General features: G+C 41.9%; 1 protein-coding gene across 2 annotated transcripts in view; it reads right to left on the bottom strand.

The window, feature by feature from the left end:
* Positions 1 to 25,350, bottom strand: part of FAAH (fatty acid amide hydrolase) — an 811,281-nt gene that overhangs the window by 708,059 nt on the left and 77,872 nt on the right. For both annotated transcript variants that reach the window (XM_044085911.1, XM_044085912.1), the window contains exon 2: positions 5,879 to 5,992. In XM_044085911.1, coding sequence (XP_043941846.1) covers positions 5,879 to 5,992 — 114 coding nt within the window. The remainder of the gene's footprint in view (positions 1 to 5,878; positions 5,993 to 25,350) is intronic.

The following is a 25,350-nucleotide window of genomic DNA, read 5'->3' as shown; positions in this document are numbered from 1 at the left end:
CAATGTCATCTCCGAAAAGAAAGGCAGGGCTGCATGATTTCTTAGTGGCCAGACTTGTAACTTAGGTTACTTTGGATTTACAATGTGCACGCTGGTTGGATTGGCCAATCAGCGTGCATGTTTTTAGTCTTTTCGGAGGTGACATTGTATAATATGTAATAATCATAGGTCTCAAAACAATCTTTAATCCCTAACATAACACTTCCACCTGATTTATTGATAAAATGTCTGTTACAGTAAAAGCATTTATATCCTGACAGAACTGGTTGCCGGTCATTTTTCTTTAACCATGTTTCAAAAACAATATCAACCTTATGGAAATGTAACAGATTTGCCAATAAAAAAAACTTTATTACTAATGCTCTTAGCATTAACAACCAGCATCAAGACATCACATTTTGCTATCTGTGAACTGTTAAATTTCTGACCTGGCAAAAATCCTGTCTTCTGCTATATCTGCTGCAAAAAGTCTCTTCCCTTGTCTTGACATGTACACTCCATCCTGTCTAAATATATGTGCCCAAAATTAGGTTTGCATTCACTACACATTTCCACTTTTTAAAATAGGCCATTTTTCATGCAGATATTTACCACAAAAATCTTTTTATTCACACTAACGTCACTTTCCCTTCTGTATCTGATTTATGAAAATATGTCCTATAACCTGTACAACCTATGCTAAGAGGGCTGTAAGCTCCCTACTAACAGTCAGAGAGTACTTGGAGATGAGATCATTTGTACCAACATGAATAAAAACAGCTCTGTACTTCCTTACATTAAGGCATTCTGTGGTCATACTCATAATCTGTCCTTATGCTCCTAGCAAACATAACAAACACCATGTGATGCTCATTACCCTCTTTGCAAATTTAAGTATCGGTTCCTCTGATAATTAAATCTCCAATTGCTAGTATATTATTTCTGACCAGATCTGCAGAATTTCCCTCACCTAATTCAGTGAAGCCTGTTCTGTCAGTTTACAAAGGAATGATCTTCATAAACATTATTCTTATTAATCTCACTGTTTTCATTGTTTATTTAATTTGCAAGCACACAATTTTCACCAGCTGTCTCTGTGCTTCCACGCCATGAGCCATGCTCTCAGTTTCAGTCTTATAGGCTCATAGGTTCACAGGGTCTTACCAGGCTATTGACAAGTCTAGCCGTTAAATCCCAATACAATACTAGATGAGAGATATTGTCTATGCCCAAGATTTTTCTAGCAAGGACTGCCCATGTCCAGGAGAGAAGCAGGGGCAATCCCCAGCAAAAATTTATGGTTTCCCATCCAGTCATCAAGGCTGCGCTTACACAGGGTCATGGAGGTGCTCTGCTTGACATGGACTGGAATCCTATTCCAGAGGAGTGGCAGCCTCTGAGAGACGTATCTGTCTCTCCAACTAGTCCTATTTATGTTGCAGGCTAGACTGAGGTCTCTGAAACATATGAATCTAGTCCCATTTGACTTACAGATGTGCAGCATTTTCATAAGATCTGGGTCAGAGATAGCCCTGTAAGCCAGACATAAGTCACCTCTAAGTAGTCTATATGCTACTTCAGTCGGTCCATACAAGACATATGCTGGAGACCATGAATTTTCTTAATTAGAAATCTCTGAGGTCTCTCAAGTTGAGGCAGATGTCTGGTATGGTACATACCAAAGGGAGCATTATATTCAATAATAGGCCTGATGAGGGATGAGTACAAGGGAGATGACCTCTTTTGCTCTTGGGTCAATGCCTTTGCTAATCAGGTGAGCGACACAGAATGCTTTCCTCACCACAGCAGACACATGGTGGTTGAAGTTGAGGTAACAGTCAACTTGTGTTCCCAAGTCTCAACTACAGAATTGGTACTTAGGGTATTATTATCTATTTTATAATCAGCAGTGACATTGTTTTACAGAAGGGAATGCTAATGCATTTTTTTAGCATTTAATTTAAGACCACGGCTTTGGCACCACTCACTGGTCTGTGTAAGCCTCTTTTGAAGAACGCTGAAATCACTAGGGGATTCAACGATAGCACCTAAATTGCAGACATCTGCAAACATGGTTAACCACAGACCCTCTGTTTTGGCCTGGAATTCTGAGAAGTATAAGCCAAACTAGAGGGGGCCCAGCACTAACCCTTGAGGACCACAGTGGAAACATGTCTGCTGGTAGAAGTGAAGTTTCCCACTTTGACTGAGTGCTGTTGATCTGTGAGCCAGTTTGCAACACATCTGACAACATAGGAATTGATATTCAACTGGTTTAGTTTGTCAATGATGCCCAAATGTGGGATTGTGTCAAAGGCCTTGGCCAAGTGAAGATAGGCTGTTTGTACAGCTTTGCCTTCGTCTATGGTGTGATGCACCTGCACTGGCCCAGTAATCAAGGAGCCTCAATCCTCACCACTAACACCAGTGAGGGACTTGCCACATGGGGAGGATAACAGGTACACACACAGTAAAGTACAATTTCTCCCTCTCTCTCCAGATCCCCAATAAGACTCCCCACTGGCACAGCTATAGGGTTCAGATCTCAGCCGAGTAGTCAAAGCAAGACCTCCAGCCCCCTCTCTGTCCATGCAGTGCTTCGTGTCCATGCCCAAGTAGCTGACACACACACACTTTGAGATTTGATTTATATACAAATACACATACACTCCTGGGGAAGGCTGGCACAGGTTCACTAGCTATGCCCCATTCTGCCCAGACTAAAAGGTAGTAATCACTGCCACCAACCACTACTTACTTATCAGCTACTTAAGGCCCTTCCCAGAGGGTGACCAATTCTACTGTGCAATGTTACTGTTATCCAAATGGTAAGTGTGATTAAGACTTGAAGGCTGTTTAGGAGTGGTTTGTACAATATCACCAAATATATATGCAAGTACACTAAGAGCTTATATATGTCTACACAAAACCAGCCACAATTAAAAGGTTTAAATATATTTAATAATAAATAATAAAAGCACAAGACAATACTCATTAACTCAACACCGTGACAATAGAGTTCACAATCACAGGAAATACTTTAAAATAACATAGCAGGACAATCTTACATAAAAACAGAAACATTTAACTAATCTTGCTATATTTCTATCTATCTCTAAGAGAAACTATGTTCTAAATAACTTACTTACAGAGCAAGGCAAAGGACTGGTGATGCTGTCAGATCCAGAACAAAGTACAAAATGCACTCAATTTCTGAGATAGTTCTTAAACTAATAATGCACATTACTGCTGAATCATCTCAGATTACATCATTCTTATCAACTCTGCTTGAGTTCCAGGCTAGCAGGAACCTAAAATTTAACATGTCTCTGTTAAAAATACTTATCTCTCAGAAGCTTGCCAGAAACTGGAAGTCAACAATTGCCTTGGAAACCTGTAATTACCTCGGTTTCCAGACAATATAAAGAAGCCCCTAGCCTAGACATCCTGTCTTTTAGCTGAGATAAACTAACTTTATAACACATCATAAAACTCTCTGTATATTCCAATTTCTTCTATAAAAATGTACATTTGCATTGGCATATAGTTTACACACATTTCTGCTCTTTTCCAGCAGGGTGCACTATTGTTACAATCCTGAAGCTCAGTACAGTACATATAGTTTTCTTACATTTTTAAGGCAAGCATATAAATCATATTACTATTCACAAATTACATAGAATTATTTACAAAATTCTATCTAGCTGGGCTGGCTGTGTCACATTTCCATATAAATCATATTAATATTTTCAAGTGACATAATTATTTACAAAATTTCAGCTAGCTGGGCTGGTAGCATGTCGGTTTATCACATATGGCTCTGATCACTTTCTTGAAGTCCACCAGGTTTAGCAGGCATGATTTACACTTGACAAAACTGAATTGGGCCGGATCTAGGGTTTGGAGGTCACCTATATCCTTATTTATGAGATCCATGATGATTCGTTCCTTTGCCTTAGAGATGAGGATGGTTAAAATTATGGGTCTATAGTAACCCAGGTCTTTTGCCAAGCCTCCCTTGTAGAGGGAGATAACAGACATTGTTTTCCATTCAGCTGGGACAAAGCCAGTACTCAAGCTGTGGATGAATAGGGTGCCTAGTGGAGTAGCTAGCTCTTGTTTAAAGACATTAAGAACACAGCCCGGAATGTCATCTGGTCTCATGAAGGCTGTGTTCTTAGTCTTGAAGAGAGCATTGATGACTTGCTCTTTGGAGATGCAGAAAAGAGGTGATGTTGAAGACATGGTTTATGGTATGCTTGGGAGGGATAAGGGGTGACGTTTTCACCAAACCTGTCTGCTAGCAGGTTTGCAATTCCGGCAAGGTCATTGTGTGAGATACCATCCACAATTAGTTCAGCACACGTCTGAGTCCTGCCCTTCAGGTTGCAGATGTAGCTGAAGAAAGCCTTGTAGTTATCCTTGGCTATGGTTGCTAAATTTTTCTCATAGTTGCTTTGAGGATTTTACGAGTTGTCTTTCTCTCCTGTTTCTTATAGTAATGTTCTTTAATCCTTCCAAATTCAGTTGTGATTTATTCTTTTAACCTGTCCCTTGCTTCTTTTTTTCCCTACCTTCTCTGTTGGAAAGATGATGTCATTTTCTATACAGTGAATATTTTGTGATTGAACAATGTTATCATTCCCTGTAATATGTGTGTTACATAACAATGCACTGTCCTTTTTAGTATATATATTATCTTTACATTAAACATATTAATCAATTTATTTTTGTTCCTAGTTATTTGTTGTCAACTTCTTCCTTTCCATTTCTGTTTTGTTCTATATGCTCTAAATCCTCAGATTGCTGAATACTTGTATCCTAAATTCCAAACTTGCTATCCGTGCTATCATCTTTAATAGGGATGAGTGATCTTTACTGAAAGTAGATACTCCCTTTCCTAAATGTGTTCTCTTTGCACTTTGCCTAATATTAATCTCATCATTCCAATTATTAATACATGTAGAACACTTTTCGTACATGCGCCAGTTGCACAAATGCAATTGTCATCAGTAAGCCTAGATTTTTTACCAATAATAATAATAAGCAAATCATCCAGCCACACAAGGAACACAGGTCACCAATATTGTCAGGTATAAAGATGTGACCCTTACATATACACAGTATTTAGTACACTGGGCAAGATATTTGTGCTTTAGTAAATCATTAAAGGAATACTAATTTAAGAAATCCATTATTAGCACAAAGACTTTTAAAAGAAAAGAATAATCAAAATCAGTGATCATAGAATTCAAAGAGATTATAACAATTAGTAATTTAAGTAAAACTGTATGAGGAAATCATACAAACAGTGAGCAAATAAAGATTAAATTAAGTACACTGAGCTAACCTTGTACAAGTAATTCATAAAGTCATCTCTCTGACATACCATGCTGGTCATGGCAACCAGCCACACTAAAATGCTTGATATGTTTTACATCACACACTATCGCCCACAGTTGCACCTTGATATAAAAGTAAAAATCAGAGATAAAAAAATTAAATATAAATCAAAATAAATTTTCTCTTACCAAACAGTTGCACAATAAATCACAAGCCAGCACTGGATGGTTTCAGATAACCTATAAAGTGCGTAGTCTACAGTTAGTGTGAATTTATAGCTAAAATAGGCTCCTTGTGATGGGTAACGTTTGTCTTTCTACAATCTATTCCTTTCCAATAAAATCAGGGGTAAAAAATTAAATATAAATCAAAATAAGTCTTCCTTTCTGTATTTTCTACCAACAAACAGTGAAAATCAGAGGTAACAATTAAAATATAAATCAAAATTAGTCTTCTCTCACCAAACATTTGCACGATAAATCACAAAATAACACTGGATGGTTTTAGATAAGCTCTAGAAGACAACTGTTTTATACAGGCATATTAAGTACTTTACCTTCTCCATGAATGTATAGAGGACTGCCTCTGGACTAAGGGAGCCATCCTTCAGTTTTTCAGAGAGCTCACATGCAGACAGAGATAAAATCATTCTGGAATCTTCTGCATGCTTCTGCAAAGAGAACAGGGTTCCAATAACACCTGTTACTGACAAATATGTTTACTGTAAATTCAGATTAATATACATTCGGTGACTTTACATCATTACATCATACTGCATTACGTTTCACAAAGAATAAAATGTTTGTCAAAACCTGTTAACAGTCACACAAGGCTGCAGTCATCTTGCTTTCTTACTATTTATTAAGAAGTATTAGCAAGTTGCGCAAATGCACTAGTAGCAGTTCTTTCACAAGTCAAATAAAGGTGCATTAGAACATTAAAAATGTTCTCATTCCACATTCCCCCTCCCACCATCAAAAAGTAATGCCACCAAAGCACACAAGTACAGTTCTACAACAGTAGCACAGTAGTGACATATTCCTTGCTCACTACTCACTCCCTTAGCCTTTTATGCTGGGGTGTTTTAACTATGTTTCTAAGAAGAGATTTTGCAAGACTGCAAAAATAATCCTTCAGAACAGGGTTGCAAGCTCATAAAATGGGAGATACATATAGCGGATCCTGAACCTATGTGTCGGAAACATAAAGAAATAGTCAAACTATCAGAGACGTGCTGAATGAAGACTATGGGAATGAGTATCCAACTTCTGCTCGCCCATCCTGCTGGGAGTAAAGATGGGTCAGTTCACTGCACTGGTGGCACAGACCAGAGAGTGGACGCCCACTGCCCAGGAGTTGTGCAACTTAACCAGAGGCAAACATGGTAGCACAGCATGCCTTTCTGTAAGTGGCAGCATTTGTAAAGCCTGCAAGCCACCTGAAGAGGTGGGTGTTAAGGAAGTCCATGGGAATAGGAGATTACCTGCTCTCTACCATCCATCTTGCTTCTCCTAGAGAGAAGTTCAGGTTAGTAAGGTTCTTCAGTTGGGAAATGAATGGGACATAAGGCCTTTGCCCTATCCAGGATTTATTTCTATGGAACTTTCACCAAGTAGCCATAATTTAGACATTTCTTAACAATTCTGGTTCAGAGTTTCACCCCAAGAACTATGGAATTCTCATAGTACAATTTTGTTTGAAAGATGATTTCATAGTTATAGTTAAGAAGTAAATCAACCTTTATGACAGAACCATACAAAACCACTCATATGCTTCCAAATGTAATGAACAAGGTGCTGTATTAAAAATCAGGAGCATAAACGTTAAAAAAAAAGTCAGCTTATTTGGCTGTGCCCCAGACAACCCACGTTCATCTAGCAACATGGACACAGGACAGAAGGATATTGACTCATACATCTTTCACTAAAAGTATGTGGATCCTAGCATGCCCACACAGCAAGAAGTGTGCCAGGTGGTCAGGAAATTGTACATATATAGAAGTGAGCTTGCTCAAACAGTCACCAAAGGGGTGGGGATAGGAAAGTTTGTGGGGTTAAGTAGTCTGGCCCACTCCCTATCACATGACTCTTGCCTCTACCAGGGAGCAAATGGACCATAGGATTCTCGCCCCGGTGGAAGAGCAAATAGGTCAACCAGGTGCTAGAAGGACAGTCACTGAATGGATCCAATGGATTATTAAAAAAAGGTGGAGAAAACCAGCCAGTCAAAGTTTCAACTAGATGAAAATATTATTAGAAGCACATTTGTACTGGGACTCGCACTTCCTTAATAACATACTAACTCTACAACTGCACATCTGCAGATTTCTTATTAAAAAATGAGATACAGAAGTTCAAAATTGGGGAATAAAAATGACAAGTTGAAATTCATCCAGTTTATACACAAGCAAGTGTGCTGTGGCAAAACAATAAAAACTGCATGTTACATTCTGTATTTGAACAACTTAAAGTGTGACTGTGAATCATAACATGTTTCCACTCCACACTCTGTACTGTTTTTTAAACATCTTTACTAACATCACAAATTGCATAGTGACATGAGTATACATTTTATAGGTTCATAGGTTCATAGATTCGTACTAAGCTAACTGCCCTTGCGAGCCATTTTAAGCCTAGCCAATCATCCCTTGTGAGACTCAATCCCTGCACCTTGTGTTTGTAAGGCAAACACCTTAACCATTAGGCCACCACCCTCCCATTCAATTATAAAAGAAAAAATATATATATAATGATTTTTTTTTCTTTGTACACATACTAGAAGTTGATTTTTGTGTTAACAATTATTCAATTTGACATTTCACAAATTGCTCAAGTTCTACCTTCCCTGAAATATAACTCCTAAACATTATTCTGTATGTTCGGCACCTTCAAATTCCATATATTTCTATGTTGTTTACTGTTTCCCTTTTCTAAAGATCCCACTTTCAGTTCTTTTATCACATTTTGTAATGTTGAGGTATTTTTCAACAGTCTCCATCTGAGAATGCTGAAATGTGATAAAACAATATATAATGAAGAAATTCAGTTCTAGTTTCAGTTCTATAAGTAAAAATAAGAAGTTATGTACCTACCATAACGTTCCATGTTAGTTGTCTTCATCTTGCCTTCTTTCTTGCTGGATGTGTTCGGAGCCAAACCTCGGCTCCGACTCGGCCTTTTACTAAAGCTCGAGAGCTATTTACCGGCTTGAGGCCTCCCCTTATCCCACAATGCTAGATATACCCAGATCTCGTTAGGTAGAGCTAACACCAAGGAACAAACACCAATTCCCACCACAAGGTTTACCTACAGTGCTACAAGCAGAGGAGGACGTAACCTAAAAAGGAGTCAACCATAGGAAGAAGGCCTCAAAAAGAGATTCCTCTCAGTCCTGACCAGGCTAGGGGGATGGAGGGTGGGATGCAAGAAAGAAGGCGAGATGAAGACAACTAACATGGAACGTTATGGTAGGTACATAACTTCTTAATGTTAAGTTTTCTATCTCAATTTCATTCTTGCTGGATGGGACAGCATCCCTAGCACCTTAGCCCTGGGTGGCTCATCGAAACAGACTCTTGAGCACAGTGGAACCAAAATCAGCTCGACTCCTGGAGGCCACATCCAACTTGTAATGTGAAATGAAGGTATGAGGAGTGGCCCATGTGGCTGCAGCACAAATAGATTCCATTGGAAGTCTAGCCTGAAAAACTACCGACGTAGCCAATGCTCTGGTGGAATGAGCTTTTGGTTATGTAGGGAGTTCCTTATGTCTCAGTTGGTAGATCAAGGTAATAATAGAGGCCAACCACCTGGACAAGGTTACCTTAGAAACTGGTAGGCCCTGCTTGCCCTCAGCATAGGACAGGAAGAGTTGATCTGATTTTCTTGTCTGCTTGGTCCTATCCAAATAAAAGCGTAATTGCCTGTGAACATCCAAATAGTGTAACTTTTGTTCAGCTCTGTTTGAATAATTGGGAAAAAAGACAGGAAGATCAATAGCCTGATTGAGATTTGTCTCTGAGGGTATTTTGGGTAAAAAGGAAGGATCAGTCCTGAGTGAAACTCTATCTTTGTGAAAAATAAGATAAGGAGGGCGAATACAAAGGGCTTGAAGTTCTGATACTCTTCTGGCTGAGGTGATGGCAACTAAGAAGAGAGTCTTCCAGGAGAGTAACTTTAAGGAACAAGAAGCCGCAGATTCAAAAGGAGGGAGAATCAATGAATCTAATATCAAGTTCAAATCTCATGGAGGAGAAGGATCTTTAACCTGGGGTCTAAGTAAAATAGTCCCCTTAAGAAAGGCCTTACACAGTTTGTGGGACATGATACTGCACTCTGATAGACCAACATGAAAATTAGCAATAGCAGCCAATTGGACCCTAATGGTGGCAGACGAGGAACCTGCTTGAAAAAGTTCCTCCAAAAAATCCAACACGCTATGGAAATGGGCTGTAAAGGGGTCTATATGGAAAAACGTTTCCACTTACTAGCATAAGTCTTCCTGGTAGAAGACTTATGCGAAGAAAGTATGATTTCACGCACTGACTGAGAAATATGTGGAAGCCTGGCTAAGGTTGGAAGTGGAGCAACCAAGCTGTGAGGATGAGAGAGCGAAGGGATTGGTGCAGCTCGCCTGACTGATGGATCAAGAGGTCTGGCACTGGGTCCAGATTCCAGGGCTGCTCCAGCAGGTGACGATGCAGGAATGGGAACCAAATTTGTCAAGGCCAGTAAGGAGCAATGAGGATCATCCTGGATCCCAAAGCAGTTGCTTTCTGAATCAGTTTTGGAATTAAGGGAAAGGGAGGGAATGCATAGAGAAGACCCCGGGGCCAATCGTGAACTAGAGCGTCTCTGGAGGAATGGCCTGGGAGGAGAAAGAGAGTGAAGAAGTCGCTGCACTTGCTGTTGAGAGGGGTTGCAAAAAAGGTCGCAGCAAGGTTGACCCCATCTGCGGAAATATTTTTCCGCTACTGACTGATTGAGAGACCACTCGTGAGGCATAAGAATTGCTCTGCTTAGCCTGTCCGCTATGATGTTGGATTTCCCGGGGATGTGCATTGCTATCAGAAACCGTTGAGAGGAGATCGCCCACTGCCAGAGTCTGAGTGCTTCTCGACATAAGGGATAGGACCTGGTTCCACCCTTCTTGTTGATGTACCAGACTACCGACATATTGTCTGTCTGAATTGCAATAGTCCCGGTAGGTAGAGAGTCCTGAAGAGCTCGCAACGCTAAAAGTACCGCTCTCATTTCCAAGACATTTATGTGTAGGTGGTACTCTAGGGGTTGCCAAGTGCCCTGGACAGTCCTGCCCTGAAAATGCCCCCCCCCCCACCTGATCAGGGAGGCATCCGTCGTCACCGTGGCAACCGGAGGAGGAAGGACAAACGGTCTGCCCTGAAAAAGTTGAGGGGAGACCATCCACCAAGAGTGATGGTCTTTGCATGATTGGGTGATTATTAAGTTGTGAGACATCGGAAGCTGTTGGAAGGACCATTGGGTAAAAAGCATCCATTGAAGAATCCGCATGTGAAATCGAGCCAGGGGAAGTAATGTGATTGCTGCTGCCATGAGACCCAAGGTTTTCAGTACAAATCTGGCCTGAATTCTTTTGCACTGTAGTAATGTTTGAACATGTCGGCGTATGTCTAATACTCTTTCTAATGGAAGTTTCGCCGACAGTTCTTTTGTATTTAGAATGGCGCCTATAAAGATTATAGATTGACAAGGTGACAATGCAGACTTTTCGTAGTTTATAGAGATACCTAGCTCGGAGCAAGTTTGTATGGTATAATCCCTGGCTCGGATTAGCTGATGCCTGGTGGAAGCAGTTAGGAGCCAGTCGTCTAAATATGGAAACACCTGGAATCCTCGCTGTCTCAGGTGAGCCGTAACCACTGCCATGCATTTGGTGAACACCCTGAGGGTTGTGGTGAGACCAAAGGGAAGGGCTATGAATTGATAGTGACTGGCTCCCAGCCGGAAGCGGAGAAACCTTCTGGAGCATCTGTCCATTTTGATATGGTAGTACGCGTCCTGAAGGTCTATAGTGCACATCCAATTGTCCTGACCCAAAAAGGGTAGAATGGACTGAAGCATGACCATCTGGAACTTTGTTCTTTGAACAGATTTGTTTAACCTGCTGAGATCCAAAATGGGTCTCCAGTCCCCTGTCTTTTTTGGTACCAAAAAGAACTTGGAGTAAATCCCGGATCCTTGCTGGTCTGCTGGGACTGGTTGGATGGCTCTTTTTTCTAGCAGTTTTGAAATTTCTAGAACTGCTTGTTCCCTTAGACCGGGTGGAACATCTGGAAGGGACTTGGTTGTTTGTACGGGGGTGTGGACAAAGGGGATTTTGTAACCCTCGGATATGATCGACTGTACCCATTTGTCTTGTGTGAGGAGTCACCAGGCTTCTGGGTACAGTGACAATTTTCTCCCGACTGCCTCTGAAGAAGGACAGTCGGGCAGTCCCTCAGGGGTGCTGAAAGAGTTTGTCAGAGAAGGATTCCCTGCTACCCTGATTTTGTGGACCCCCTCTGCCCCTCAGGCGGCGTCTGGAGGAAAACTCGCCACGTGTGTCAGGCACAACTCCCTGGGGTTTGCGAAACCACATTTTTCCACTCTTCTGACCTTTAGGGTATGGTCTAGAGGGAGTAGAAAAATGGATTCCCACGGCAGAGAGAGTCTTGCCTTCCTGCTCACACCTGGTAAGTGTATCCTTCACCTGTGGTCCAGACAAAGCCAAACCATCGAAGGGGGTATTGGTGAAGGATGCCTTAAAGGGGTCAGCAAAGTTACATAACCGCATCCAGGCACGTCTTCCCAAAGCAACACCTGTGCCTGCGGCCCTACTCACCCCATCAGCTGCATAAGAAATGAGCAGCATGGAGGAGTTAACTATAGAGTTAAGGGTTTCCAGCTGGGAGTTAATCTTTTCCTGAGACCCCGCAGCAGATGGATCCTGAAGGGTATCACCCAGTTCCTTAAGGAGATCCCTTTGAAGGTGGGTGAAATGGCGGAGATAGTTCAGCGACTGCATGGAAAAGGTCGCTGAAGAAAACATCCGCTTCCTGTACTTGTCCATTGTCCTAGATTCTTTATTATGTGGATGGACAGGCAAAGAAGGGTCAGCCAGCTCCTTCTTAGTGGCTGCTGCAACCACCATGGCATCAACAGGGACACCCTTCGTAAGAAACTGTTTATCTGAGGGGGCAGTGATGAATTTTGTGGGCCTGCGGAGAGTTGGTTCCACTGTGTCCGGGGCCATCCACGCCTTCTGAGCCACCACTTCCATGAGTGGGTCGAAAGGCGGAGACACCCAGGAGGTGGAAGGGCGAGAACTAAATGCGTCCAGGTACACTGACTCGTCCTTGGAAGGGTTAAGGGCAGTCCAGTTCCCCCTCTGCCTTAGGATCTCAAGGATGTCTGAAAAGGATACATCCTCAGAGGGGGACCTTGAGGACCCTTCTGAATCCTCCAAGTCGGTGTCCGAGGTGACTGACTCGGGGGCATACCTCTCAACCTGGAAACATCAAAAATCTGGGCAAGGCCCATGAAAAATAGGTACAAATCTGTACGCTGATTAACATATAATTTGCATACATAAATGCATAGCCCCACCCACTCCAATGGAATTGTGGGGTACCAGCTTTCAAACACAAACTGAAGAACAGACAATCAAAATATGGCACTAGAGTCCCCCTGCAGCCATCCCAGTGTCCCATTACCTGGCTATTTCACCCCATTTACCATAAACACTAATGTGTGCATACTGCATTACTTCTACAATGATTTGGATTTTATTTTTACATTTTACAGAACAACAATGCAGAAACACTAACAGACATCTGGTAAACAAAGCAAAAATATCTCACAATGAAAACAGGCTTGGCATTAAAACTTCTCTGCCCTTGAAACTCATATTAATTGAAACAGCATTGAAACTCACACCACATCCAAAGAAAATGCATCTGGTCAGTGGTGGATAAAGATTAGCTTTGGGCTGTTTTCAAATCATTGTCCCTTTGCACACAAAACAAGAAACATACATGCGTTATTTTCTTTGATACACCTTCCTGACTATTAAATTATATTCCTTGTATAATACAAGTTGTATTATACCACACACTTGTTAGAGCGCATTTTAAATTTATTGTTTGAACATTTTTCCAGTAGCCTATACTGTAGGCAATGAAACAAAACGCATGAACCAATAATGAAAAAACTGCCCAATTCAGAACATTTCCATCATAAAAGTCTACTTTCATACCCACACTATAAATAAAATGACAGTAGTGTAAGCCATAGGCATCTTGCACAGCGTTTCACACTTATTTTCAATTTCATTTTTTTTTGGGGGGGTGGGGCAAAAGGTCAAAAAACCAGGGACACATTTTAAACATTGCTTGTATAATTTTGTAAAGTTGCTAGAATAAAATGTTGTGTTACCACCATGCATTTCACTGGCAAGTTTTGAACCCAGGACAATACCCTATGCACTAGGGTCAGAACATACCACTATATCAAATCAGCAGCTTCCTGAAAAGCAGGAAGACTGAAACTTAATGGCTATCATTTAGTGAATTCATTTCTCACTTCTTACCATAGCTCTCAACCTGTTAGCATAAAAAACCTGGACAAAGCCAATAATGAGGAAATACAAATTCAGTTCTCACTTCTCACCATAGCTCTCAACTCTTAACACAAAAAAACGGACAATTATTGTATATTCAATTGATTCATCACACTCTGTATGCATGTTATTTTCTCTGTCTCTTGTGAAAGTTTTCTCCCTGGATCTCCGCTAAAAAGGAGTTTTCCACCCATTTGAACATTTTCAGTCAATAAAAACAATAAATGAATAAACAAACAATACTACATTCACTATGCCAGAAATTGAGAATAGAAACCAGAATAATGCTCAATTAAAATACAAACGCTGTTTAATATATTAAGATACACACAAGATAAAAATGATCCTGCTTTATAATTCATTTTGGAAAATATGTGGTAGAAAGGGTCAGTTTTTAAGACTGGAAAAAACGTTTCTTGAAAAAATGTTTGCTGTTAAGGAGTATGAGAAAATATGAAAATAACATTTGCTGTTGGTTTTGAAAGGAAAAGAGCTGATTTATATAAAGTCAGAAAATACCTCTGAAGTATTAATACAAAAATACAAGTCCAAATGCTAGCAGGAAAAGCTTAGAATTAACAGAACTGTTGATTTTAAACTAGAAGGGGTAGCTTCCAATATTTTGTCTGAAGTTACTTTAAAATTACTGTGTTTCAATGCAACAAAAAAGAGCTGTGTTTACATTGTTAAAACATTAAAAATACAAGTTAATCAAAGCTGCTGATACGAATAAAATATAATGAAATTACAATATTCTTTTTAAACCATTTCACTTTGAGAAGTTAATTGATACTGCTGATATTTTAGTCACTTCTCTTAAGAAAAGCTATGAATTTGATAAATTATACAGCCAAACACTGTTCATATACAGAATCAGACACACACACTTGAATCCTCCTATGCAGCTAATAATATCTAAACAATTTCAGCTGCATTCTACAGGAAGTCAGAATCCATGGTGACTAAGCTAAACACTAGGCATCAAATAAATCGCATTTAATAAATAAGGCAGCAAACAGCAATGAGTAGAGATACAGTCTACAGATAGACTTCTCCCCCAGGCAATTAACTACAAAGTGAACAGAAAGTAAATGCAATCAGTGTGACAAAACCTTTCCTAAATTAACTCGAGCGATGACTCCTTACCACTCCTTGCAGACAGTTCGTCCAGCCTTCTAAATAAAAAAATAAATCCATGCCGTTTGACCATAACTGCTAAATCCATGCCGTTTCACCGTAACTGCTCGTAAAGCGTTTCAACATAAATAAAATCCTTCCTGCTCGCAAACTACCTGCAAATACATCGCAATCTTGATTCTGATAGGCTGGTAGCCCTGACGAGCTGACGTCATTGCGCATGCGATGACGTCAGCTCAAAGCGCGAAAAATAAAAATAAAGTGAAAAAACTAATTAAAAAAAATCGGAAATGAAGGGGTGCCACTCGGGAATCGTGGCACCCCATTACTGGGACCCCAAAACTCGGTAAAATCCGAGTAATTCGGGACAGTTGGGAGGTATGCTTGGGGGAGTCAACATGATTCCTCTTACATTTTCTCTTCTGAGGGGGCTCCTTTGAATGATCAGGGGAGTCCTCGGAAGAGGAAGATACCCCCAATGGGGCTACCTGGAGTGCCTGTTCTCCACGCTTGGGGTCAGGAGGGTGGACAGAGACCGACGCAGGCACCATGGGGGGAGGAGCCGAAGGGGTAGATCGTGGTGCCGACACCAGAGTCAGCACACTCCTCATGACCTCAAAGGCGCCCCTATCAGGCAGAGAAGATGGTCCCTGCTCCGAAGAGACGTGAACCCCTTCCGGCACTGAGAGGGACAGCTCCGAGGCCGATGTTGGGACCGAGCTCACCTGCGCCAAGGCCCCGAGAGGGACAAGGGTCCAATGCCACTCGCCCCCTTGGAGATGATGAGGGAGTCTCGGCGCCCGGATCCCTCCAAGGAACGGAACCAATGAAGAGATCAGAGCAGACGAGGGAGCCGAAAGGTGTGGTATCGGCTCCGACATTCCGACGATTCGAGCCCCAACGAGCTCCGGCTCCAAACACGTTGGTAGGGTTGGAGGAGGAACAGCTGAAGCAACAGGGATAGCCACAGTCTGTTGAGAAGGGCTAGTCAACATTTTGGCCAGTGCCTGCGACTTTAGGAGCCTACTGACCACCCTCTCTAAGTCATGATCCGATAGCCTGGAAGACCGAGAGGAATGGGATCTATGGCTCCGCTCCGACTGTAGTAATGGGGACCTGGGAGCCAAGCGAATGGACTCTAAGGAGGGAGACCTCAAATGCTTTCGACTCAGAGAAGGCTCCAATAGTAGAGTCGGAGCTGACTGAGGCCGCGAAGTGTCGGTTCTGGCTGGAACCAACGAGGAAGTAGAAGCTCCACTCAGCGTCGGCTCCGAGCAGGGAGCCGACAGTTTGGCGGCCTTTAAGGATTTCCCCGACGAAGGCTTGGCCGGGGATCCTTCTGGCTTCAACAAGCCCCTCAAAATGAGCTTATTCCTATGCTCCTGCAGGACTCTTGAACTGAAGGCATGACCGAACAAGAGTCCTGCAGGTGTAGGGGGCCCAAACAATAAACACAAAAAGTGTGACCGTTTGTCAGAGACATCTTCTGACAGCATGAGTCACACTTCTTGAAACCTGAAACCTTGGTATCTTTAGACATTACAAAGAGATACCAAGGAAAAAATGTAACTAGTGCCCTAAAACAGTAAACACACACACACACACGCACTAGATAAGAATAAGGATATCAAAAAAACACTATAACTAACAGTTACACTAACAACAATTATCTATGTATATATAATACAATGGTTCTACCTCACATAAACGAAACACCACAACACCGACAACGCAATCACCGACACCACATAACCGACAGTACAAAAACACGAAATCCCACATGCCCGACAACGAAATAACCGACGGTACACAAACACGAAACCTCATACACTTCACACACCACAATCAACAACCTAAACACATTCCCCGTCCAAAAACCACATACACAACACAAGCACACCAAAATCCCTACAAACCCACACTAAACCACACATACACAACTACCTACAACCCTGACCCAAACCCTAACCCTAAGGTCCGTCACTACAAGACACTTACCTGACCGCTCCCTAACCCTAACTCACTTATCCGCCCTAACCCAAACACAATCACTACCGCACACTTACCTGACCCGCTCCCTAACCCTAACTCACTTATCCCCCTAACCCAAACACAATCACTACCGCACTTACCTGACCCGCTCCTAACCCTAACTCACTTAACCCACCCCTATCCCCACTTACCTTACTCGCACCCTAACGTCCGTCACTACCGCATACTTACACAGCCTTTTCCCATTTCGGCATCCTCGGCGTCGGTGCTTTCATCCGTCGGGTCGGTCTTCTGCTTGTCGATCTTCTTGGTCCCGTCGCGTCGGTCTTCTGCGCTGTCGATCTTCTGGGGCTCGCGATTTCCCTGTCGATGTTCCGGCGTGTCGGTGAAGTGAGGTAGAACCAATACAATATATAAGTAAAAATAGACAGGCCTAACACTACCCTAAATAGGGAAGGGGGGGGACGCTGTAATGACAGGAAAAAAGGTTTTTTAAGTGGGATCTAAAGGGGTTACAAGATTAGATTAAACTAATAGCAAAAACTATCTAAAAATTTTAACAATCCTGACTATAAGAAGTAATAAAAGAATTATACGACCTGGAGCCAGTAAAAAACACAACCTCGTAGCTGAAACGGCAAACGAGATCTAGGTAACTGACGCCTAGCATTGTGGGATAAAGGGAGGCCTCGAGCCGGTAAATAGCTCTCGAGCTTTAGTAAAAGGCCGAGTCTGAGCCAAGGTTCAGCTCCGAACCCATCCAGCAAGAATGAAGGCAAGATAGACAACTTAACATCAAAGGGTTTCTGAAATTAAATACATTGTGCATTCATACACAAGATAAACAAAATGTAAAGTTAGCCTCTTAAAAACTATACCACAAGTGTGAGTTATGTGCGTCTGTTGTTGAATTGAGGACATGAAAGACACCTCCCAAATACTCATCCATGTAGAGAAAAAGTACAGTTGTGTACACTTACCATAAATGTAGATGTTCAAGTGTATTCACTGTTGCAGTCATTACACATGGGTTATCTGCCTGCAGGTAGCCCTCAGTCTGCCCGAATACCAGAGTCTTGGGATTTCTGCGTTGGATGCTGTCATCTCTTCCATGACATCAGGTCGTCAGTGGTATAAAACATGCAGCCGACGCCATTACATCAGTTTTTCTTGCCCCAGATGTCAGGAGCCCCCAAAGTAAGAAGCAATTACATGGTGTGGAACACCTCCAGTAAAAAGTAAATACCATTGCCATAAGATATGGCCAAAAGAGGATAGATAGAAAGTATAGAAAAGTCACGGGGCTGGAGGGAGGGTAACCAGGACTGCAACAGTGAATGCACTCAAACATCTACATTTATGGTAAGAGAACACAACTGTACTATGTTCTTCATGTTTCACTGTTGCAGTCATCACACTTGGGTTGATTCCCAAAGCTGAGGAATGGGTGGAGGCAGTCAAGAAGAGTTGGGCCTGGCTAGTATGCCCTGCAGGACTGCGGTTGCAAAGCCTGCCCTGCATTTTGAAAAGATAGACAGGTGGTAATGCTTGGTGAAGGTATGAACAGAACTCCATGTTGCAGCTTCCAGGATGTCCCTGGTAGGGACTCCTCTGAGAAATGCTGCAGAGATTGAGGTAGCCCTAGTGGAATGAGTTCTGATCCCCTGTGGGGTAGATTTTCCATGGTGCTTGTAGCAGAAATGGATGCAGTGTGCTATCCTTTTGGAAAATGGTTTACTTTGAAATGGCCTTGCCCTCTGCCCCTGTAGCAAAGCTGACTAGCAGCTGGTCAGATTTTCTGAAAAGTTTAGTCCTGTCAAGGTAGAACCTGAGCTGTCTGTGCACGTCCAAGGAGTGCAGAATCCTTTCCCCTTTACTCTGAGGATTAGGGAAAAAGGTTTTTAAATTGATGGATTGGTTTAAAGCCACACTGGATACCACCTTGGCCATAAATGATGGGTTAGTCCTGAGGGAAACCCTGTCAGCATGGAAAATAATGAAGGGTTCCACAGCCATTAGTGCCTGTAACTCAGACACTCTTCTTGCTGAAGTGATGGCTAGAATTAAGGCTGTTTTCCAAGAGAGGAATTTTAACTCTGCTGCAGCAGCAGGCTCAAAAGGGGGAAGCGTGAGCTTCTCTAGTACAAAGTTAAGGTCTCAGGCAGGGGTGGGATCTCTCCTCGGGGGCCTTAAATTGTTAGCTCCTCTCAGGAACTGTTTGATGAGAGGGTGAGAAAAGAGAGGTGGCTCAGTATTGTAATGAGCTGAGATGACAGAGGCATGAATCGTGACTGATGAGAAGGCCATAGGCCTTTGTGGAGTAGCTTTGCTAGGTAATCTAGGATTTGAGGTAAGGTGGGCATGGCTGTGTTCTTTCCTTGAGGCTGGCTCCAAGAATAATATATTTTCCACTTTTCTGAATAAGATTTCCTAGTACTAGGCCTTCTGGTCTCAAGGAAGACATCCAGCACCTGTTTGCTGAGGGTTGCTGGTAGTGTATTCAGGGGATAAGCCAGGCTGCAAGGTTCAGGGTTTGCAGCCATGGATGCAAAATCTGTCCCTCCTGCTGGGACAGCAGGGAGGTGGTCTGATGTAGTGCTAGGGTGGCACTGCTGTCAAACTGCATAGACGTGGGTACCAGTGTTGGCGTGGCCAGTCTGGAGCAATAAAGATTGTCCTTGGTCTGTCCTGTTTGATCTTGAGTAGTACTTTTGAGAGGAGGGGCAGAGGGGGAAAGGCATAAACTGAGAGGTTTTCCCATGTAAAGGATGGGGCATCCACTTTCCATGCTTAGCTGTGAGGATTTCTGGTGCACAATTTGCTCAATTGATGGTTTTGGGGGGAGGCAAAGAGGTCCACCTCTGGTGTCCACCACCTGTGGATTAGAAGTTTGAATGAGTTGGGTTCCAGCTTCCACTTGTGTGGGTCCAGTAGATTTCTGCTTAAGACATCTGCCAGTGAATTTTGTTTGCCTGGCAGGAATTGAGCTTGCAGGTGCACTTGGTTGCTCAAGGCTGTGTTCCACAGGGCCATGGCTAACCTACAGAGTGGGTAGGAATAAGTTATCCCCTGTTTGTTTATGTACCACATAACTGTGGTGTTGTCTGCCTTTATCAGGAGTTGTCCTAGAAGGATAAGGTATTTCAAGGCTGTCAGAGCATTCTGTACAGCTAGCATTTCTTTTTGATTGATATGCAGTGGAATTTGTCCTGGGTTCCATTTGCCTTGAATGCATTTGCCTGACATGTGAGCCCCCCATGCATAGTCTGATGCATCTGTTGTCAGGGTTTGGGTGGCAAAGGGTTGAATGAAAGGAAGTCCCTTGTTGTGGTTGCATGCCTCAGCCCACCAAAGGAACTCTGCCCTTAGACAAGGAATGCTAGGAATCAATGTTTCCAGGTCCTGAGAATGTTGACACCAGAGACTTTTTAAGTACCACTGACATTTCCTCATATGCAGTCTTCCATATGGAATTAGTAGAATGCATGAGGCCATGAACCCTAGGGCTTGCAGTATTTTTCTTGCAGATAACTGGGTTTTGGTGGTCATTAGTTTGAAGTAGTTTGTCAAATAAACCTGTTTTTCTGGAGTGAGGAATGGCATCTGAGAAGTTGTGTTCAAGCTTGCTCCCAGAAATACAATCTTTTGGCTGGGCACCAGTTGTGATTTCTTTTCATTGATGATGTACCCCAGAGAAGTTAGAAGTCTCTTTACAAATGCCAGGTGCTGAAGTAGCAATTCCGGACTGTCTGCCTGAATCAGGCATTTGTCCAAGTATGGGTAAATTTGACTATTTCTCTGCCTGCAGTATGCAATGGCTGGAGGAAAGCACTTTGTGAATACCCTGGGAGCAGTAGATAAGCCAAAGGGAAGTGCATAGAGCCTGCCCTGAAACATAGATATTTTCTGTAAGATTCCCTTATGGGGATGTGCAGATAAGCTTCTTTTAAGTCTAGGGTGACTAGCCAGGCGTCCTTGGCTAGCATAGGAAGAAGCTGTTGCATTGTAAGCATTTTGAATTTTGGGACCACCAGGAAGGTGTTAAGAATTGACAGATCCAGGATCAGGCACCAAGAGCTCTCTTTTCTGGGCACCAGGAACAGTCTGGAGTAGAAACCCTGTCCCTTTTGCTCTATTTGAACAGGTTGAATAGCCCTGATACTGAGAAAAGAAAGTACTTGCTTTTGAGCCTCTGCCCACTAGTTTGGTGGAAGGTCTGGCAACCCACTTGAGGTTGGCAGTGAGTGGAAGTAGAACCTGTATCCCTGGGATACAATGTAAGAACTTCTTCTGCTTTTGTGCCAAACAAACATTCCTGGTTTAATGGACCATCTAGTAATTTTGCTTTGACATGGTCTGGCAAGATTTGTTCCTTCAGCAAAGCATGCCTTCTCAATACAGACCCAATGACAGCAGCCCTGCAAGATGCTTCTAAGGCATCAAAACCACACTGCAAAGTATGTTTACTAACTTGGTTTGCAGAATGCATTAACTCTTGTAAATCTTTATTTTCTGTACAATCTGGAAGCAACAACATTTTTTGTTTAATTAGTTCCATAATTTTCTGCTGGTACTTCAACATGTGAAACTGGCAATTCAAAGCCCTGATGGCAAGAGTTGCAGAGGTATATACCTTCTTACCCCATCTGTCTAAAGCTCTAGAATCCCTGTCCGAAGGGGTAGGGTTTTTGGCTGTAGTAGCCTTAATGCCTTTAGGTCCCTGGGAAATGGTCTCTGGATCCGCAGTGGGATTCTTAAAGAGAAATTTGTGGAAGTTAGGTACTCTGTAATACCTGTCAGGCTTTCTAGGAGCTGGTGGTAAAGTATCAGGAGTAAGACTGGATTCCATTAAGACATGATCTACACATATCCAGGACAGGGGGAATTGCCAGAGGCCTGTGCTGAGGCAAGTCTAAAAATTCTCTGAGTCTCTTTTTGGACTGAGGGTAGTCCTGGCATTCCCAGTGGAAATGCTCTCTTAAGGTATGCAAGGTTTCACCAAAAGAAAAGTCCTCTGGAGGGGAGGCAGAAGGTATGGAATCCTCTGCATCTGAATCCTCACAGGTAGATAAGGATATGTCCTGGTAATCAGAGGGATCAGAGTCATCAGACTCATGGTCTGTAGAATCAGAAGGAAAATCAATTCTTTACCTTTTAGAGGGGGAAGGCTGGCTTCCCCTAATTAAAGTTATAAGGTCTTCAGCCATTCTAAGCATTTGTTTCTGCGGCATGGGAGCTTGAGCATGCGCTTTGGTCATCGGTGGGCCTGAGAAACACTGTACTTTTAGTAAAAAATGAAGTTGCCAGTTTATTACAAACATTGGAAGGTCAGAAGACACCCTCAGAAGCAGGTGCCTGCACAGCGGCACCAGACCCATCCAAGGTAGAGGCATCCGCAGGTTCCATAGTCGAAGAAGCATCTTGCGGCATACCGAACTCCGAATGGGTCTCAACAAATGCCTGCGAATCTGTAGAAGCAAGTATCAGGGGCTGCGAAGGTGCCTCACTGAGTACCAGCAGACTGGCGACTAGCTTAACGGAAGCGTCATTGGCAGTTTTGGACCTATGCGGACTGTCTCTGTCTTTATCCTTATGTTTTTTCAGAAGATCAGTAGTCGGATGGCTTATCAAAGCCATTTTGGAATACGGAGAATGAGAGCGAAAGACTTTAGTGACACAGATAGCCCAATGACGAATAGTTCAGGCATTAAACGAGGCACAAAACTGACTGCGAGGAACGTCATGGTCTGGGCCTAAACAGGTGACGCAGTAAGAATGAAAATCTCTGTGAGGTATTTGCTTTCCACAGGCAAGATAATTGTTAACTTTTTCTGACATCTGTTAGAGGAAGAAAAAAGGATCCCAATGGGGTACTTAGTTTTAGAAGACTTCAGGTTTGAAACTCGAAAAACGAAAATTTCAGGTAGCGGCAGACTGGAACTTGCAAACTGCTTTGGGCTCCCACGCGGCAAGAAAAGCTGATGTAATGGCGTCGGCTGCATGTTTTATACCCCTGATGACCTGATGTCATGGAAGAGGCGTCAGCATCTGACGAAGAACATCACCTGAATACCTGCAGGTTCTTTGGTGCAGTTTTACAAGAGTGGAATTGGGATGCAGTGGTTAGAGCAGCAGCATCTTACAACCACAGTCAAAGTTTCAGTCATAATCCCCAGTCATCGACTTGGACATTTTTACAGCTTCACTGCCTGTGAACATCCCCCTGAAGTACCTTAGTTTCAGCCAATGACATGCTGATTATTTTGTGTTCATTCAAAATTGTGTTTTAAAGCAAATTCAGTTCAATATCTACAGCTCTCCTTTAAAGTTCTCAATTTTCTCTCCAGAATTTGGAACATTATTAATCATAATATGAAACAAATGGGTAAATACTTGATAACGGCTTCAACTGCAAAACTCACAGTATGGGTAAAACCTGTTACTTCATACACACAAAATACTATTCTGATGAATAAATATGATTCAGTATTACAAACCATAAATATTTGTTAAAAAAACTTAAAATGTAATACATTGAATATCGGATAAACTTTTTTCAGTGTGGAATAAGGTGGAACACATGGCTTTTAAGACTCACAATGAGAAACCTTTCTGATAATTAGGTACTTTTGAGGGGTATGCTTTCCTTTAATCATGGTTACAATTTGACCTTCCATGAAGCTGAGAAAAACAACTCTCTTAGCCCTTCTGAAAGGTGTACTTTGTTATCAGACCTACTTTTGATGATGTATAGGTAGCTGAGATGAAAGCAGGATTATTCGACCCTGGATGGTTCGACCCCAATGCAATTGTATACACTTTCACATTGATTGTACTTTTTTTAACAACTCAAAAATCAATATTATTTAACTTTACAAACATTAATATTATTTTAAATTAACATTAATAATAATATTATTATATGTATTTCAAATGCAAATGTTTTAAACAGTTATATCCTCATGACTTCTTTTTTCCTTGTTTTTTTTTTTGTGCATGAGCAGTATATAACTTTTTTTTTCTTTATGTTAAAACGTCTGTGGTTTATTTTTTTTCTTCCTTTGCCATTTCAATGGGGTCAAACCATCCTGTACCCACTGAGATACATGTAGCCTGTTTTCCACAGATATATACACGGGTTGCCCTAGGGTGGTAAGGTGGATCTGTGCAGCTGCCTACAATGGTGTACTCTGAGTAAACAGTACCAAAGTTACTAAACTTTAGAGAATGGGCAATCAATATATTGCCACTCTGATTGGAAAATAAAAGTTCTCCAGCAGAGTGTTAATGTACAGGTAATGCCCACTGAAAAACGAGTCCAGCACTGCATGGCAGCATATTAAGCTGCCATGGAGCTTGGACTGCAACACGCCATTTTGCACTTGCTAAGCAAAGCATTTGCTATTTAGGGAGTGTAGAATTAAAACAAAAAAAAGAAAGAAAAAAAGAAAACAAAGCGTGTGTGTGTGTGTGTGTGTGTGTGTGTGTGTGTGTGTGTGTGTGTGTGTGTGTGTGTGTGTGTGTGTGTGTGCGCGTGTGTTTACATCTGCTTGTGTGTGTATATATATATATATATATATATATATATATATATATATATATATATATACACATATGCATGAACGTGAGAGTGAGATCAATCTAGCAATTATTTTACACTCTCTAAGCAGTGCTATTGTTGTTTAGTGAGTGTAAAATTAAAACAAAATGGATAAAAAAAATAAAAATGTGTGTGTGTGTATATGTGTGTATGAGTCTGTTTATGTTTCTGTCAGTGTGTGTGAGTGTATGGATGCTTACATACATGAAAGCAAAAGTGTGTGTGTTGGGGGGTTGTGTCTGTGTGATAGAGAGTGAAAGCAAGTAATGGATGCAAATCACATAATATTAAGGGTTTACTATTAAAATGTCGAACGGCACTCCGTCGACTGTACTATAGTCGGCAACGGAAGTTCGAAAACGTTGAATGTCAAAGTAAAAAAATCAATCTAGGAACGGTTTTAACATGGGTCGAAGTAGGTGTTCAGTATTATTCTGAACTACAAACATCTCCCCTACCTCGACCCATGTTAAAACCCATTCCTAGATTGTTTTTTTGACTTCGACATTACCATTTTCGAACTTCCGTGTTCGACTATAGTACAGTCGACGGAGTGCCGTTCGAAATTTTAATAGTAAACCATATTAAGAGGTATGCATACCTCTCAACCTCTTAGCTCAAGAAATCTGAATAAAGCTTAAAATAATGGGAGGACAAAGGCT

This window comes from Protopterus annectens, chromosome 10.part0, assembly GCF_019279795.1.
Source record: "Protopterus annectens isolate FY-2018-M chromosome 10.part0, PAN1.0, whole genome shotgun sequence".
Classification (NCBI taxonomy): Eukaryota; Metazoa; Chordata; order Ceratodontiformes; family Protopteridae; genus Protopterus; species Protopterus annectens.
The sequence above is the reverse complement of the archived record's forward strand: the minus strand, read 5'-3'. Positions and strand labels throughout refer to the sequence as shown.